At 45.6% G+C, this 16,745-nt stretch overlaps 1 protein-coding gene across 1 annotated transcript in view; it reads right to left on the reverse strand.

Moving 5' to 3' along the window:
• Positions 1 to 722: 722 nt before the first annotated feature.
• LOC133561299 (FRAS1-related extracellular matrix protein 1-like) overlaps positions 723 to 16,745 on the reverse strand; it is a 60,956-nt gene continuing 44,933 nt past the window's right edge. Inside the window, exons 24-34 of the mRNA XM_061914664.1 lie at positions 15,060 to 15,474; positions 14,804 to 14,999; positions 14,594 to 14,738; positions 14,394 to 14,523; positions 7,250 to 7,322; positions 6,913 to 7,062; positions 6,665 to 6,822; positions 6,462 to 6,623; positions 4,199 to 4,314; positions 1,166 to 1,251; positions 723 to 1,088 (exon numbers count right to left, since the gene is read on the reverse strand). Of these exons, the coding sequence (XP_061770648.1) occupies positions 895 to 1,088; positions 1,166 to 1,251; positions 4,199 to 4,314; positions 6,462 to 6,623; positions 6,665 to 6,822; positions 6,913 to 7,062; positions 7,250 to 7,322; positions 14,394 to 14,523; positions 14,594 to 14,738; positions 14,804 to 14,999; positions 15,060 to 15,474 (1,825 nt within the window). The 3' untranslated portion in view covers positions 723 to 894. The remainder of the gene's footprint in view (positions 1,089 to 1,165; positions 1,252 to 4,198; positions 4,315 to 6,461; positions 6,624 to 6,664; positions 6,823 to 6,912; positions 7,063 to 7,249; positions 7,323 to 14,393; positions 14,524 to 14,593; positions 14,739 to 14,803; positions 15,000 to 15,059; positions 15,475 to 16,745) is intronic.

Genomic DNA, 16,745 nt, shown 5'->3' on the forward strand with positions numbered 1-16,745 from the left:
CTTTGTATCTCTATAGATCAGGGGTCGGCAACCCGCGGCTCTTGGATCACTCTGATGTGGCTCAGCTGCATACCTGCCGAGCCCCCAACTTTACCGGGAGGTTTTCCAAATTTAATTGCCTCTCCCAGAAATCTCCCCAGGATAACATTCCCAGATTTTCACCCGGACAACACTATTGAGGCCGTGCCGTGATGGCAATGCCTTAGACGTCCTCTCGACCATGTCGCAGCGTCCGCTTTAATACTATGCTATCTGAGTGCCGGCCGGCCATGTCTAGTGTGCGGCTGCTGACTCAACGCACGAGCGACTGCAAGGCGTAGTTGTTCAGCAGCCATACAGGTTACACTGAGGGTTGTGATATAAACAACATTAGCACTCTTACTAATATGCGCCAAACAAGAATGACAAACCCATTTTGGGAGAACATCCGCACTGTAACACATTATAAACGCAACATAACAAATACCCAGAATCCCATGCACCCCTAACTATTCCGAACTCCATCATTCACCCCCCCGCCCCCGTGAGTTGGTTGAGGTGGGCGGGGTTGGGACGGCCGGGTTTGGTGCAAGCGGGGGTGTATAATGGAGCCCGGAAGAGTTATGGATGCAAGAGATTTTGGGTATTTGTTATATTGCGTTTATTTTTAAGTTATCGTGTAGGGATTTTACCAGTCCGGCCCACTTGGGAGTAGATTTTTCTCCATGTGGCCCCCGATCAAAAATGAGTTTGACACCCCTGCTCTAACCACTAAGCCACTGAGTAGGATATATATATATTTATCAACAGTTGTGGGTGTCAAGGAACAAAAATGGTGGTAGTGACCAATCACCAATAAAGGTGATGGGTCACTTTTTCGTGGAGGGGGGGTGGTCTTCATGAATGTTGTGGGAGTCAAATTTTGACAGAACATAAATAGTTATGCCTACTTTGGCTCTCGCAGTCCCGAATTTGCCACTTTCCCCGTCCCCCCACAAGGACGCACTGTTTACCACTTTTCGCAGGTGGTGTCACCGTCATCCAGTTTGTGTATTTTAGCATCTCTCCGTCGAGCCACTCCCACAATCTTTTTCTGTCTCTGTTAAGTCCTGGGAAAAAAAATTAGAACATTTTTTTTTCTAAGTACTTCTGGTAATTTGGTAGCTATTGTTTATTTTTAACTCACCTATCCAGAACGGTGTCCGTTCACCGAAATCCCACAACCAGTCCATCTCGCGCTTTGATAAAACACTCGCCAGGGTGCCCTTATATCTGGAAATTAATCAAATAATGTTGAGGAGATTAATTGCAACTGTCAATCCATCCATTTTCTACCTTTTGTCCACATTGTCTTCGCCTCCTATCTGAGCAGGCTTCATCAGTTCATGGTATCAGACTCAGATAGGACGGGTGTGGTCTGAGTGGACGGTGCTGGATCCAACATATGTATCCTCTAATGCCACAACATACCCCTAGGAGAACGGTTTTGCATTTGAAATGAATTAATTGACTCATGTTTTGCTCAACATATGGTGAGTGTTTATATTCAACTTGGGAGAAAGCGAACTGCCAGGTTTAAGTAAAAATTGGTTGAGTCCATAATAAATTAAGGAGCCTTTGTTGGCATTCACATATGGACAGGGTTAACTTTCTCACGAGAAGATGCAATGAATTCAGACTTTGGAATGCAAAAGTGATAGCTCTATCCTGGAGGAGAGACTCCATGTCAACGAATAGAGGTTGTTTTCCGGTCACTTACACACAAACATCTCCTTACTTGAATTAGCACACGCCCAGAAGGAATATAAGATCGTAGTTCAGCTCCTCAAGTTAGGAGTGCCTCATATTTTTTTGGACTTGACCTCCTCCTGGTACTGCAGTCCTTTAATAATGACAATCGCTTGTAATAAAGCAACTTTTGGTTGAGTGCAGCATTTCCGATGTCTCTTTTGATCCAGCCGCACTGCCTTGTCACCCTTCTGTCCGGACGAGGATGACAAGACCAGAAATACCTATTGTGGTGATCAACGTCGGTTGTTAAAATACAATGGAACGAGGCCTCTGCCAGCACAACAACAGTCAATTGTGCTGACACCCGTTTTATTCTTGTATTGAGTTGTAATAATGACCAAGGGTGCACTTGAAGCCATGGCGGGCTCGTGTTCATTTGGCAAAATGATTGAATCTTTAAGGAAAGAACAGCATTGTATGTGGGCGTAGGTGGTGACACGGTTTCTCAATCATGCTCTGCCTTGATTAGTTTTCCAAAGATGTAAATTAGTGGATTTGTCACTGCACTGGACAGCATACACCGGACTGGTTGTCTGTGCATTGGCATATGCGCACACACCACCTCACCCCCCACCCCACGCCTTCACCATCGCTTGATTCCCCTTAGGGGCAATGGACGGCTGAGTAGCGCTTATACAGCAACAGCCGGCCGCCGTAGCGCCCACTCCCTCCCCTCTGTTGCAAGTTGTGTTGATTCTACGTAACAAGTTAATGTGTACTATGGCTAGGAGGTTTTTTTTTCCTTGGCTTCAGTTTGGACCTCCCCTCCCTTTGACTCCCATCCCATCCCCAGTGTTTACCCATTTCTCACCTTTTTTTGTAAGGTTCTTCTGGAAATTGGAAGACCCATCAGCGATCCTATTTCTGTTTACCTGTAATGTTTGTCTAATCTTGAATGGTATTGAGAGCTGGAAGGCAAAGCTCTCAATTTAACGGTCGATCTACGTTACCGTCCTCACCTAAGGTCATGAGCTTTGGGTTATGACCGCAAGGACAAGGTCACGGGTACAAGCGGCCGAAATTAGTTTCCTGCGCCGGGTGGCGGGGCTCTCTCTCAGAGATAGGGTGAGCAGCTCTGTCATCCGGGAGAAGCTCAGATTAAAGCCGCTACTCCTCCACTTCAAGAGGAGCCAGATGAGGTGGTTCGGGCATCTGCTCAGGATGCCACCCGAACACCTCTTAGGGGCACGTCCGACCGGCAGGAGGCCAAGGGGAAGACCCAGGACATGTTGGGAAGACTATGTCTCCTGGCTGGCTTGGGAATGCCTCGGGATCCCGCGGGAGGAGCTGGACAAAGTGGCGGGGGAGAGGAAAGTCTGGGCTTCTCTTCTTAGACTGCTGACCCCGCAACCCGATCTCGGATAATTGGTTGGATAAATGGTATTGTGCTGAAAATCCCAATTTACCCTCTGGAGTTAATTAAGCTCTTCTGATTCTGATTAGGGGTGCACCAGCCTTTATCTCAAGGTCTTATCAGGTTTGAAGTTTACCAGCATGTTGTGTTGGTTAAAATTAGTTCAAAGTCTCTCAGATACACCTCAGAAATTACAATTTCACCCATTTTCTCCTTCATCCACTTTGCCATTGTTCATTCTGTAACTAGATGCCCCTTTTACAAAGAACCAAACAAAGCTGGGGTAACCACAGATACTGAAGACCTCCCTCAGGTTCTTGTGCTCCTTGGCCTGTGGGCTGTTGGGAAATTGATCAACTCTGTGGCGGGCCTTGCATTTCCCACCTTGGCCTTCAGTGATATCCTACCATGTACGCTTCCAGGGTTGGTCAACCTTGTCTCACCAGATCCAGTTTCTCTTTCAATACCTTTCTTGAAAATGCCCTTGCATATACGTATCTGCCACTTAATCAACCTTTTGTTCACCTTCTTCGTGGGTTAAAAATGTGCGTACCGGCAATTTTTCTGCTAACCGGGTATGGCTCCCGCGCCACTCCCTGCTTTCGGAAATCACAGCTAGTGATTGGATACTCACTTGGGACTGACAAGTGAGTATCCAATTACAGTCGTTGATGGCTACTGTCAACTCCTTGTGATCTGATTGGTAAGGGGGAGTATTCGGACTGAGCCTAAAACCTGACATTCAGCAACATCCTTTAACACTTAAGGTGTCCTATCTAAGTCTGGGCGCATTAACTGATGAATCCTGCTTAGATGAGAGGCGAAACTTTCTAAGTCAATCCAAACATTCCATTTGCATTTGATTCAATACCCTTAGAATACAATGACTAGAAGAGTGATATTTAAATGCATTTTGCGATGAGGGGCAACTTGTCCAGGGTGCATCCTGCCTTCCGCCTGATTGCGGCTGAGATAGGCTCCAGCACCCACCGCGACCCAAAAGGGACAAGCGGTAGAAAATGTCTGGATGGATGACGAAACCAAAATATTTTTTGCAAATTTGTACATACTTACCTCACTTTACAGTTGTGACTCGCAGTGCTCCATGAGGTTTTGTGGTTCTTGTCCAGGATGTAGCAGTGACCATTGTGGAAAGTCCAACCCCGAGGACAAATACGGGTTTTTCTTTTCTGTTTTGGGAACAGACAGACAAAGGCAATTGTGCAACAAGTATGTCATACCACTTGTGTATCGTATTGGTCAATTCAGGGAGTCTCTACAGACAGTAGTATCAGGTCTTTTGATTGCTTTTAAGGTGTGTCAGTCTTGTCTTAAAATTGTGATTTTTTTTTTTAACGGTTAGTTAGTTAGTTAGTTAGTTACTAATCCCAGAAATTTGACTGACAGGGTTCTAAAGCCCTGCCAATAACATAGTTAAAAATTATGGGTGGGTATTGATAAAAAAATGTGAAAATGTCAGAAATGGGATAAGGAAAAGTGATTCTGGATCGTGATTTTGGGGGTGATAAAGAAAAATAAAATCACACGTTAGGATACAACACATCTACTTTTACAGGATAAAAAAATCAATCCTGGCTATCTATATAAGGTAACACCTGATCGTGGTAGGGGAGTTTGCGTGTCCCGATAATCTGAGTTGTCGGGGCATTGACGCCCCTGGTTGGGTCCCACAAGACAAACGCATGCTAGGTTAGGGACCAGACTAAGAGTTGTTTAAAAGGCCTCTATGATGAGACACAAACATGGACAGAGGTTTCCCTTGCTCGCATGCAGCGGCTTGGCGAGTCCCCCTTTTGGAACCAGGCCTTTAGGTAGTGCCTGGCTGCCAAAGAGTCAACTTGGGTCCCCCCTCCAATGGGCTCACCAATCATAGGTTGGGCCAAAGAAGTTGGGTGCATTGAAAGTTGGGTGACAGTCAAAAGTAGAGACATTCGTTCGATCCTCGGCTGTAGAGGTTAGATCTCGGGACTCAGAATACCACCTCTCTGAAGGAGCATGAGCTGGTTCTCGCGGTCCGCTCAATGGATGACCGGTGTCAGAACTTGGTCTGCAATGATGGAAGTAAATCGTACCCATTTCCATTTCTTCGCCAGGGTTGCTCTTTGTCAACAATTCTGTTCATAACTTTTTTGGACATAATTTCTGAGGAGAGCCAGAGCATTGAGAGGATTCAGTTTTGTGACTGCAGGATTACGTCTCCTTTTTGCAGAAGTGGTTCTGCTGGCTTGGAGTGGTGGAGGGCCATCTTTAGGTTAGGGATAGATACTGCCCCAAGGGGAGGAGTTCAAGTGAGAGAGGAGTGAGAGAGGAATGGATAGACAGAAGTTTGACTGGCAAATGGGTGGACAATCTGCACTCTTGCAAACTCCTTTCTTGGTGAGGGACTGAGGGAGTTAGAGGGTGCTGACCTGAAAGGTATAGCTCACAATCTACATTCCTACTCTCAGATATGGTCATGAGATTTGAGTAGTGACCAAACAGACAATACCACGAGTACAACCGGCCAAAGTGACTTTCTGCTGTAGGGTAGCAGAGCTCTTTCTTAGAGATATGGTGAGAAGGTCTGTCATTCTGTAAGAACATGGATCAAAGGCATTGCTCCTCCAGATGGAAAGATGACAGATGAGTATAGCAGGTATCTGGTCATGATGCCCCCTGGATGACACCAACACCAGGGAAGGCCCAAGACATTTTGGACGGACCATATCTCTCAACTGGCCAGGAAATGGCTCAGGATCCCTTAGGAGGAGCAGAACAAAGTAGCCGGGGAGAGTCAAGTCGATGATTGGGCCACAGCGCCCCTATGACATAGAACCTACTACCTCAACGGACACGTATTTTGAGATACAGTACAAACTGTCCCTGTAAAACCCTGGAAGAGATGGCCTAAAACATCTGGTTTTCTTCGCTATCATAAACTTAAAAGGGGGAACGGCGTGCCACAGTTGGGAGAGTGGCCGTGCCAGAAACCTGAGGGTTCCTGATTCAGTCCCCAGCTTCTACCAACCTAGTCACGTCTGTTGCGTTCTTCAGCAAGACATTTCACCCTTGCTCTTGGTGAATCGTGGTTAGGGCCTTGCATGGCATCTCCCGCTATCAGTGTGTGAATGAGTGAATGTGGAAATAGTGTCAAAGCACTTTGACTACCTTGTAGGTAGAAAAGTGCTTTACAAGTGTAACCCATTTACCATTTAACTAAAACAGAAAAACAAGAAAATAGAACTGGGAAGCGGAGTCACCAGCAAAAGTCACAACCGGGCAGACATAAAATACTTGCAATCTCATACAATTTCTGAGAACACTTGATTTCACTCACTCGTCCATTGGTAACTTGACTTTTTCCAGGTTTGGCAAGGGGGTTTTGAGGTCCACGCTTGTCCAACCTGCTAAGAAGACGGACCTTTGCTTTCCTTCCTTTTGTTGTCAGCAAGGCATTATTTTCCCCTTGGATATTACCATTCTGAAAATAAAGAACAGACTTTAGAACTAGAAAAACTAATACTTTCTAGAAAGACTTACCGATTTGCCATCAAATCTGACGTCCTTTTTGAAAAGGTCCATTTTAGGCTTTGAGTTGCAGCCGTGATTGGTATTGCGGACCGATTCCGCACCAAGGGATGCACACTGAACATATTTAGGACCACGAACATCTTTTCCCCTGTTTCTGTCCTGGTTTCCTGTACAAAAATCTGGGGTGTTATGGGTTTGTATTCCAAAAAATCCTCAGAAAATGCAAACTGAATACTTAAAAAACATATTTTGTTGACCTTTTTTTGAGTCGTTAATGGTAACGTGAGCTTTATTGATGCGGCCAATAACGGTGCTCTCTGGCTGAACCAGAAAAACGTCAAATATTTCATCCGCTTCTTCAAGTTGATCCTGAAGGAGTTCAATTTTCCATATCTTTCTAGAGACCCCTGAATGAGACAGACCAGAAAAAAATCCATTAACTTAAGGTTTACAAAGGTAATCTCTTCTCTCCCATCCACCGGTCCGACCGTTTTCCGCCCGATGCAACCCACCCACCCACCAAAGTTCCGACTAAGAACAATGGAACCCAGGATAACCCACCATCCCCCGAATCCTGGGTCGAGCCTACTGTACCTGGGTCGAACTGCACTAGAGAAGAAGTACTTAAGAGAAAATCTATCCCTGCCGTTGCAGTCACCTCCTTCACCTGTTAGAAAGGAAACAATGGAAAATTACAAGGTATCCATATATCAACATTATATTACAGCAATTGTCTTAACTAAAAGATATACAGTAGAAAAATACAAATAAAGGTTAGTCGAAGGTTAATCCAAGGTTAATATTTAGATTTAATCAAATGTGACCTAATTTAAGTGAATTACATATAGCTGAATTTAATATGTACGTTTAAATATAACATTAAATGTGACATAAAATTAATTTAAAGGGAGGGTTGGCACCAACCATTACCTGGAAGTCCAGAGGGCGCAAACTTTCTAAAGTGTTGCACACAATATACGCAGCCTTCTTCCGTCTTTGAGAGTGTAATGACGTAAAGCAGTGGTCCCCAACCTTTTTGTATCCGCGGACCGGTCCACGCTTAATAATTTGTCCCGCGGCCCGAGGGGGGGGTTTATTTTAATTTTTTTTAATTTTTTTTCTTTGTCATGAAAAAGGGAGTTTTTGTGGTTGGTGCACTAATTGTAAGTGTATATTGTGTTTTTATGTTGATTTAATAAAAAAAAATAATATATATATATATATATATATATTTTTTTTTAAATAAAAATTAATAAAAAATTATTCTAGGGCCCGGTACCAATCGGGCCACGGCCCGGTAGTTGGGGACCACTGAAAGAAAAGTACAACTTTACATAACACACACAACTCACACACACACTACTGTTGCAATTTGGCAAAGATTAGCTGCTCATGTTGACTGTCATTAAATGTTTGGCCCATTGCTTCGCGCCAACCCCCGCTCTCCACCGTGACTATAAATACAAAACCCAAAACCAGTGAAGTTGACACGTTGTGTAAATCGCAAAAAAAAAAAAAAAAAATTCAATGATGTGCAAATCCTTTTCAACTTATATTCAATTGAATAGACTGCTAAGACAAGATATTTATTGTTGAAACTGAGAAACGTGTTGTTTTTTTTGCAACTTGGAATTTAATGGCAGCAACACATTGCAAAAAAGTTGGCACAGGGGCATTTTTACCACAAAGTTACATGGCTTTTCCTTTTAACACCACTCAGTAAATTTTTGGGAACTGAGGAGACCAATTTTTGAAGCTTTTCAGATGGAATTCTTTCCCATTCTTGCTTGATGTACAGCTTAAGTTGTTCAACAGTCTCTTGTGGTATTTTAGGCTTCATATTTTGCCACACAATTTCAATTGGAGACAGGTCTAGACTACAGGCAGGCCAGTCTAGTACCCGCACTCCTTTACTATGAAGCCACGCTGTTGTAACACGTGGCTTGGCTTTGTCTTGCTGAAATAAGCAGGGGCGTCCAGAATAACTTTGGTTGGAATTAAACATAAGTTGCTCCAAAACCTGTATGTACTTTTCAGCATTATTGGTGTCTTCACAGATGTGTAAGTTACCCATGCCTTGGGCACTAATACACCCCCATATCATCACAGATGTAGGCTTTTCAACTTTGTGCCTTGAACACTCCAGATTGTTCTTTTCCTTTTTGTTCCAGAGGACACGACATTGACAGTTTACAAAAAATTTTTGAAATGTGGACTCGTCAGACCACAGAACACTTTTCCACTTTGCATCAGTCCATCTTAGATGAGCTCGGGCCCAGTAAAGCTGGCAGCTTTTCTGGGTGTTGTTGGTAAATGGCTTTCACTTTGCATAGTAGAGTTGTAACTTACACTTACAGATGTAGCAACAAACTGTAGTTACTTACAGTGGTTTTCTGAAGTGTTCCTGAGCCCAGATGGTGATATCCTTTACACAAAGATGTCGCTTTTTGATGCAGTACCGCCTGAGGGATCTAAGGTCTGAAATATCATCGCTTACGTGCAGTGATTTCTCAAGATTTTCTGAACCTTTTGATGAAATTACAGACCGTAGACGGTGAAATCCCTAAATTCCTTGCAATAGCTTGTTGAGAAATATTTTTCTTAAAACGTTGGACATTCTTTTGGAAAGGATACCCCATGGGCGGACCACACCTTCACGGAGTTGGTTTTGCAATCAAGAACAGCCTTCTGCTCAAGCTAACAGAATCACCAGTGGGTGTCAGTGAAAGGGTCATGACTCTCCGCATCCCCCTTGCAAAATGCAGACATGTCACTTTGGTAAGTGCCTATGCACCAACTCTGCCATCCAATGATGAAGAGAAGGATTGCTTCTACCAGGCACTCGATGACATCCTCAGTCACATCCCGAGGAGTGACAAAATCATTCTGCTTGGTGATTTCAATGCAAGAGTCGGAAAGAACACGCAAAACTGGAATGGTGTGATAGGCGCCCACGGCATTGGAAAAGTCAACCCCAATGGCATGAGACTCCTTAGTCTCTGTGCGGAACACGATCTTACCATCACAAACACCATCTTCCAACAAAAGAACAAATATAAGGCATCCTGGATGCATCCCAGGTCCAAACACTGGCACCTGATCGACTTTGCGATCGTGAAGAGGGCTGACCTCAAGGACGTGCTCATTACAAGAGCTATGCGAGGGGCTGACTGCTGGACCGACCACTGCATGATTCTGACAAAGGTCAGAATGCATGTTCGGCCCCTAACACGTCACGCTGCATCTAAGAGGAAAACACTCAACTGTGCCAGACTCTCCAGCAGCGACACCCGTGACAACTTCCGTCGCTCCCTAGCTGAGAAGCTGGCAGACATTGAGCCGCTGATCACCTCAGAGTCTGGGATGGATGAGAAGTGGACTTCCCTATCCACCATCCTCTTTGACACTGCAGCCCAAGCCATTGGTTTCAAAACTAAGAAACACCAGGACTGGTTTGACCAGAATGCTGGAGAGATCTCCACCCTCCTGTACAGAATGCACAAGGCACACAGAGCCACCCTGAACAACCCACAATCCCAATTCCATAAAAAGCAATGGCAAGCCCTTCGTTCTGAGGCCCAAAAAACTCTCAGAAAACTGAAAGATGAGTGGTGGATCTCAAAGGCCAATGAAATTCAGTCTCACGCTGATAGAAATGATATGCACGGTTTCTATGATGCAGTGAAAATCATTTACGGCTCCAGAAACTGCTCCCTGGCACCTGTTAGATCTGCTGATGGAACATCTTTAATCAAGGATCAGGCTATGATAGTGGAGCAGTGGGCTGAGCATTTTAACACCGTGCTCAACCAGCCCACCCCAGTGGACCCAACTTTCCTTGCAGAGCTCCCTACAATGGCCAACAGAGAGATACCCCTACTATTGGAGCAGATGGATTTGTCTCCTTTGTTCTTGTAGATGGTCACAATGTTGGCATCTTTCCACTGTTGCGGGACACACTCTCGTCTCCACACCTCTGAAATGTAAAGATGCAGTGTCCGTGTACAGAGGTAGCCTCCTTCCTTGAGAAGTTCAGCCGGGATGCTGTCAGGTCCAGGGGATTTATTGTTTTTCAGGGTTTTGACTGCATGCAGGATTTCTTTGAAGGTTGGGGGGAGGTCGAGATCTGGCAAGGAAGGAGGCTACCTCTGTACACGGACACTGCATGTCTACATTTCAGAGGTGTGGAGACGAGAGTGTGTCCCGCAACAGTGGAAAGATGCCAACATTGTGACCATCTACAAGAACAAAGGAGACAAATCCATCTGCTCCAATAGTAGGGGTATCTCTCTGTTGGCCATTGCTGGAAAGGTCCTTGCCAAGGTCATGCTTCGCAGACTCATCCCCGCAATATCAGAACGGGTCACCCCAGAGTCGCAGTGTGGTTTTCGGAAGGACAGGGGGACAGTTAACATGATCTTTGTGACACGTCAGCTCTAAGAGAAATGCCGGGAGCAGCACAAGGACTTGTTCATTGCGTTTGTCGACCTTTCATAGGCATTTGACACAGTGAACATGGACTTACTGTGGCAAGTCCTGAAGAGATTTGGGTGTCCACCCAAGTTTCTCACCATCCTTGCACAGTTCCATTCTGGAATGATGCCCCGAGTGGTAGTGGGAAGACACAGCTCAGATCCCTTTGGTGTGAAATCTGGAGTGAGGCAGGGCTGTGTGCTGGCTCCAGTTCTCTTCAACATATTCCTCGTCTGTGTCACAACACTGCTACGTAGGGGGATGGAGGAGCAGGCTGGAGTTACCATAGACTCATGCACTTCAGGCTTGATGGTAACCTGTGTAACATCAGGAGGCTACAGGCAACTACCAAGCTGACCTCGGAGACCATCATTGAGCTGCAATACGCCGATGACTCTGCCCTGGTTGCCCATACACCACAGGCTCTGCAAAACATCCTCTTGGCAGTTGTAACTGCATATACCAGAATGGGACTGACGATCAACACCCAGAAGACAGAGGTACTCTGTCAGTCTAGTGCTGACCTCCCACAAAACCCCACAATAACCCTCACAGCAACAAGGCAACAACTGCTCACGGTGCCCACCTTCAAATACCTGGGGAGCATAATGTCTGACACCTACTCAATGGATGACGAGATCCAGAACCGCCTCAAGCAAGCATCAGCATCTTTTGGTCTTCTAAGGAGAAGGGTTTTTCAGAACAGCAACCTCAAACTCCACACCAAAGTGCTGGTCTACAGAGCAGTATGCATCACTGCATTACTGTACGGATGTGAGGCATGGACTATCTACAGCCGCCATCTGAGAAGCCTGGAGACTTTCCATGTAAGATGTCTGCAGAAAATCCTTGGCATCACATGGAAGGACAGAGTGCCGCACACAGAAGTGCTGGAGAGGGCAGGCAGCTGCAGTGTGGAGTCCATCATGACCCAACATCAACTCAGGTGGTTGGGGCATGCCCAGCCATAGAGTCCCACGCAGAATCCTCTATGGTCAGTTACACCTAGGCCAACGCAGTGCTGGTGGGCAGAAGAAGCGGTTCAAAGACCAAATGAAGATCACACTGAAGAGATGCCAGATCAACCCCTCTTCACTGGAGGAACTTGCTTCCTGCCGAGACCTCTGGCGCTCCCACTCCTCACAGGGAGTGGATTATATAGAGCAGTGGTTCCCAAAGTGGGCGGTACCGCCCCCCTGGGGGTGGTGGAAAGATCTGGGGGGGCGGTGAGGAAGAAGGGGGCGGTAGGGGGGCGGCAGTCCGAAGTCGAAGTCAGAATTTCGAACGTTTGTTTGACGATTTGTACACAACACATGCAGCAGGACGAGTCAGTGGACGACGCATCAGTGTCCGGTTACCACACGCCGCTCTGGCCCAGTCAGATCCGACAGCATAGACTACAAAAGCAAAAGCTCAGGTTTGTAATTTCAAGCTTGTAATGTTCAGAATTTTCAAAAAGTCATATCAAGATTTTTGGTTACAAAAAAAAATCTCTGACTGCTATCAAGTGCTGTGGAACAAGGTCAAGATGTACTTTATTGCCTTCCCAACATCATATTTAGTAGAACGGGGCTTCAGTGCAGTCGCCTTGCTTCTTTCCAAGCAAAGAAACCGACTGAAAATTACTGACCGCGGGGATCTACGACTTCTTCTTAGTGAGTTCCAGCCTGATGTTGAGAAGCTTATGTCCCTGCACCAAGCACATCCATCCCATTAAGATTAAGTGTGAGACAATGAAGGTTACTGGTGGAATGTTTATTTACCATTCTATGTTGCTGAAACAGTTAAAACTGCTAAAAAATCAATTGGTTTACTAAATTGGGTTTTATTTGTGAAATACACATTTGTGTTTAACCTTTCTCTTTTCAAATTGCAGCATACCAAATATCAAGAAAGAGGTGTTTGTTTCCATATGTGTCTGTTGGGGGGGGGGCGCTAGGAATTCACTGGGGAGCCAAGGGGGCGCCAGCCTGCAAAAGTTTGGGAACCATTGATATAGAGGAACAGCGCACACAACACCGTGCAGCAAAGCGTGCGAAGAGGCATGCTCGCCAAGCCACCCCTGCTCCCCCCAGCACCTCTTTCACATGCCCGGTCTGTAACTGTATCTGTGGATCCAGGATCGGACTGTTCAAACATCAGCAGACTCACAAATAAAAGAAGATGGTCATCATCGAATCGATGGACAACCATAAGCAAGTAAGCATGGAAGCTGCTTTTATACCCAATCATGGCACCCACCTGTTCCCAATTAGCCTGTTCACCTGTGGGATGTTCCAAATAAGTGTCTGATGAGCATTCCTCAACTTTCTCAATCTTTTTTGCCACTTGTTGCCACCTTTTTTGAAACATGTTGCAGGTATCATACTCCAAATGAGCTAATATTTGCAAAAAATAACCTTTTCCAGTTCGATCTGTCACGGCCCGGGCACGTCATCTGCAGACAATCACTAATCAGCGCACGTGGGACTAATGAGGGCAGGCAGCATAAAGACCCGAAGATCCTATGCAGGAACATAGTTCACTCTCGCAGTAAGCATCCCGTTTCTGGCTTCCTTTCCTCGTACTTGCTCTTTCTCTCCGTACCCTTCCCTGTTCCCGTGTTTATGTACATTGTGTCTCCCGCAGTAAATCCCCCGTTTTCCATGATCGAGCAGTGTGTCTCGACCGCCCTTGGGATTCCGAACTACCTTCCCCGAGATCCTCGACCTCTGCTTGGACATGGACATTGTTGCTCCTCTCCAGTCCCCCACCGCTTGCCTGCCCACGAACTGCCTTCTTAACTTGCCCTTTGGTCTGACGAAAGATACATCCAACAAACCTTGGTAACATTTACATGGTTTATTTTACACATCGCTTTGCACCTATCACTTAGAGTAGCATACACATCCCACACATTCATCAATAGGTTAAATAAACCTGATGAACTGATTTCTGCCGTGGAGTCGTCTCCTTCCCCCGCCGTACATAACACGAACGTTAAGTATCTCTTCTCGAAGTCTATTCAATTGAATATAGGTTGAAAAGGATTTGCAAATAATTGTATTCTGTTTTTACTTACCATTTACACAACATGCCAACTTCACTGGTTTCCCGTTTTGTATATTATTTCATCACATTTAGAATTTAGGTCTCTGTGGGAAAGACTCAAGAAAGGTATGAAGAGATTGAATAACGTTTTTTTCTATTGTATTTACACAGTCTTACATTTACCGTATAAAATACTTTAGTAAGTACCACATGAGCCGACAAAGGAGGTACTCGCCTTGACGGTGATATACGACGACTCCGCTATGTATCCTTTGCGGATGATCTCCACCATGACCATTTTGTCATCCTCGCACACAGAGTACTCAGACTTAGCCAGTTCAATGCTGGACCAGCTCAGTTGAAGTCTGCAAAAATACATACATACATCAAATTCCAAATTACTGTTTGTAATTGTATTTGTATTTTTTGGCGTACATCTGAGAAGGCCCGGCGTTGTTTTTAGGACCGCACACCCTAAACTTCAAGGTGTCCATCAGAGACTCCATTTGTGGATCGATGATGTATGCGACAGTTTTCCTTTTCAGTTCCGTTTGAGCAATGCGCCGACGAGCAAAACCACCTGCGAGGAAAGAAAAGTTACAATCCGCGTTGATACCACAACAAGAACCAGAACCGCTCCCTGACCCGTCGTCATATTTTCCAGGTAGCCAAAATACGGCTGCCGAATGATAGAAATTGTCAGCGGCTCTTCTTTGCGGTTTTGAGATTTCATCTCGCAAGACGACAGAAAGATTCCATATCGTCCGTCACTTAGAAGCTCTGCTTTCCAAAGGAGAAGCCGCATCGCAATTTCTGGATGTGACGTAGGTACGGGTTTGATCTAGAAACAAAACAACGTTATACTTCAACTGAAAATTCCGAAAACATTCATCGTTTTTACCCGAATGGTGAACAAAAAAGGTTCCGTTCGTAACTGCCCGTCTAAGAGGACGCCGCGATTGGTGCCGTCTGTGGCGGAAAACTCAAAATGGTCGATCTCGGAAGCCTCGCCGTTGTGTTTGTACGTCACCTCCAGCTTCTCCACATCTTGCTGGGTGAAAATGGAGCCGGTAGTCAGCGGGGTGTCGCGCAAAACCAGGACGCCGTGGAAGGGGGGATTCCGAATGTGGAAGGTCAAGGAGCCAGGAGAGGTGTCGGGGTCGAACATGGAGAGGTGCTCCGGACTCAAGACCGTTGACAACCCTCGAATGACTACCAGGCCCTTGTTGGTTAACGACGGCGGTAAACCATCCGCCGTTGTCACTACAACTTCTAAAATTCCTCTTTGGCTCGTCTCATTGTTGCTGACGACAAACCTAAAAGAAACAGAAGCAAAAACAAGATCCCTTTTTTATACGTCAACTTCATTGCTAATTTTGAGCCGAACCCTAACCCTCTTTCAGGGCAATGGAAACCAAACAACATTCGGTTCAGGACACATTTGAAACCTCGTTTGCGGGTCCAGAGGCAAACAAAAACGGCAGTTTTGCAAGTGGTCTATTCTTTCTTGCGCCATCTTTTAAAAAAAAGTTTATGTTGCTTCATCTTTTACAGGCGAGAGATCAGGGAAATATTTCAAAACATATGTCTAGCGATTGCCAACTGGTTTTCAGATGGTTTTGTCACGGCCCAACTTCGAACCCTCAATTCTCCCGCAACAAGATCCTCCAACACTCTATCTGGCAGTACGCCAGGGCACACCCACGCTTCGCCGCAGCTGCATTCGGTCAGCGATCAGCGCACCTGCAATCAATCAGGAGGACAGCATAAAGAAAGAAAAGCTCAACGGTCCTGGGTTAGAGTTTCCGCCCTGAGATCGGTAGGTTTTGAGTTCAAACGCCGGCCGAGTCATACCAAAAACAATTACAATGAGACCCGTTACCTCCCTGCTTAGCACTCAGCATCAAGAATTGGAATTGGGGGTTAAATCCCCACAAATTATTCCCGGGTGCGGCCACCGCTGCTGCTCACTGCTCCTCTCACCTCCCAGGGGGTGAACAAAATGATTGGTCAAATGCAGAGGGCAAATTTCCCCACACCTAGTGTGTGTGTGACTATCGTATTGAAACGGATGGTTGGAGTATGGAGGCAGGAAGCGAAAACGAAATTGAAGAAGAAACTGAAGCTACTGAGTGAATAGCTATTGACGCTATTCGGCCACGTCTGCCTTAGCATCGCCGGTAAAATTTGCAGACCAAACGATCGGGACTTTCGCATCTTGTGACACTGGAGCAACTTAAATCAGTCGATTGGTAAGTGTTTGTTTGGCATTAAATGTGGGTGGAGGGAAACGCTGGATGCAAATATAGCTAGAAATGTACATACAGCTAGCCTAACTAGCATGTTAGCATCGATTAGCTGGCAGTCATGCCCTGACCAAATATGTCTGATTAGCACATAAGTCAATAACATCAACAAAACTCACCTTTGTGATTTTGTTGATTTTATCATCGGAAATGCATCTGCAGGATATCCATACATCTCTGTGCCTGGTCTGCCTTAGCATCGCCGGTAAAAAGTGGAGACAAAACGATCGGGACTTTCGCATCTTGTGGCACTGGAGCAACTTAAATCCGTCGATTGGTAA

The sequence above is a fragment of the Nerophis ophidion genome, linkage group LG10, assembly GCF_033978795.1.
Source record: "Nerophis ophidion isolate RoL-2023_Sa linkage group LG10, RoL_Noph_v1.0, whole genome shotgun sequence".
Lineage (NCBI taxonomy): Eukaryota > Metazoa > Chordata > Actinopteri > Syngnathiformes > Syngnathidae > Nerophis > Nerophis ophidion.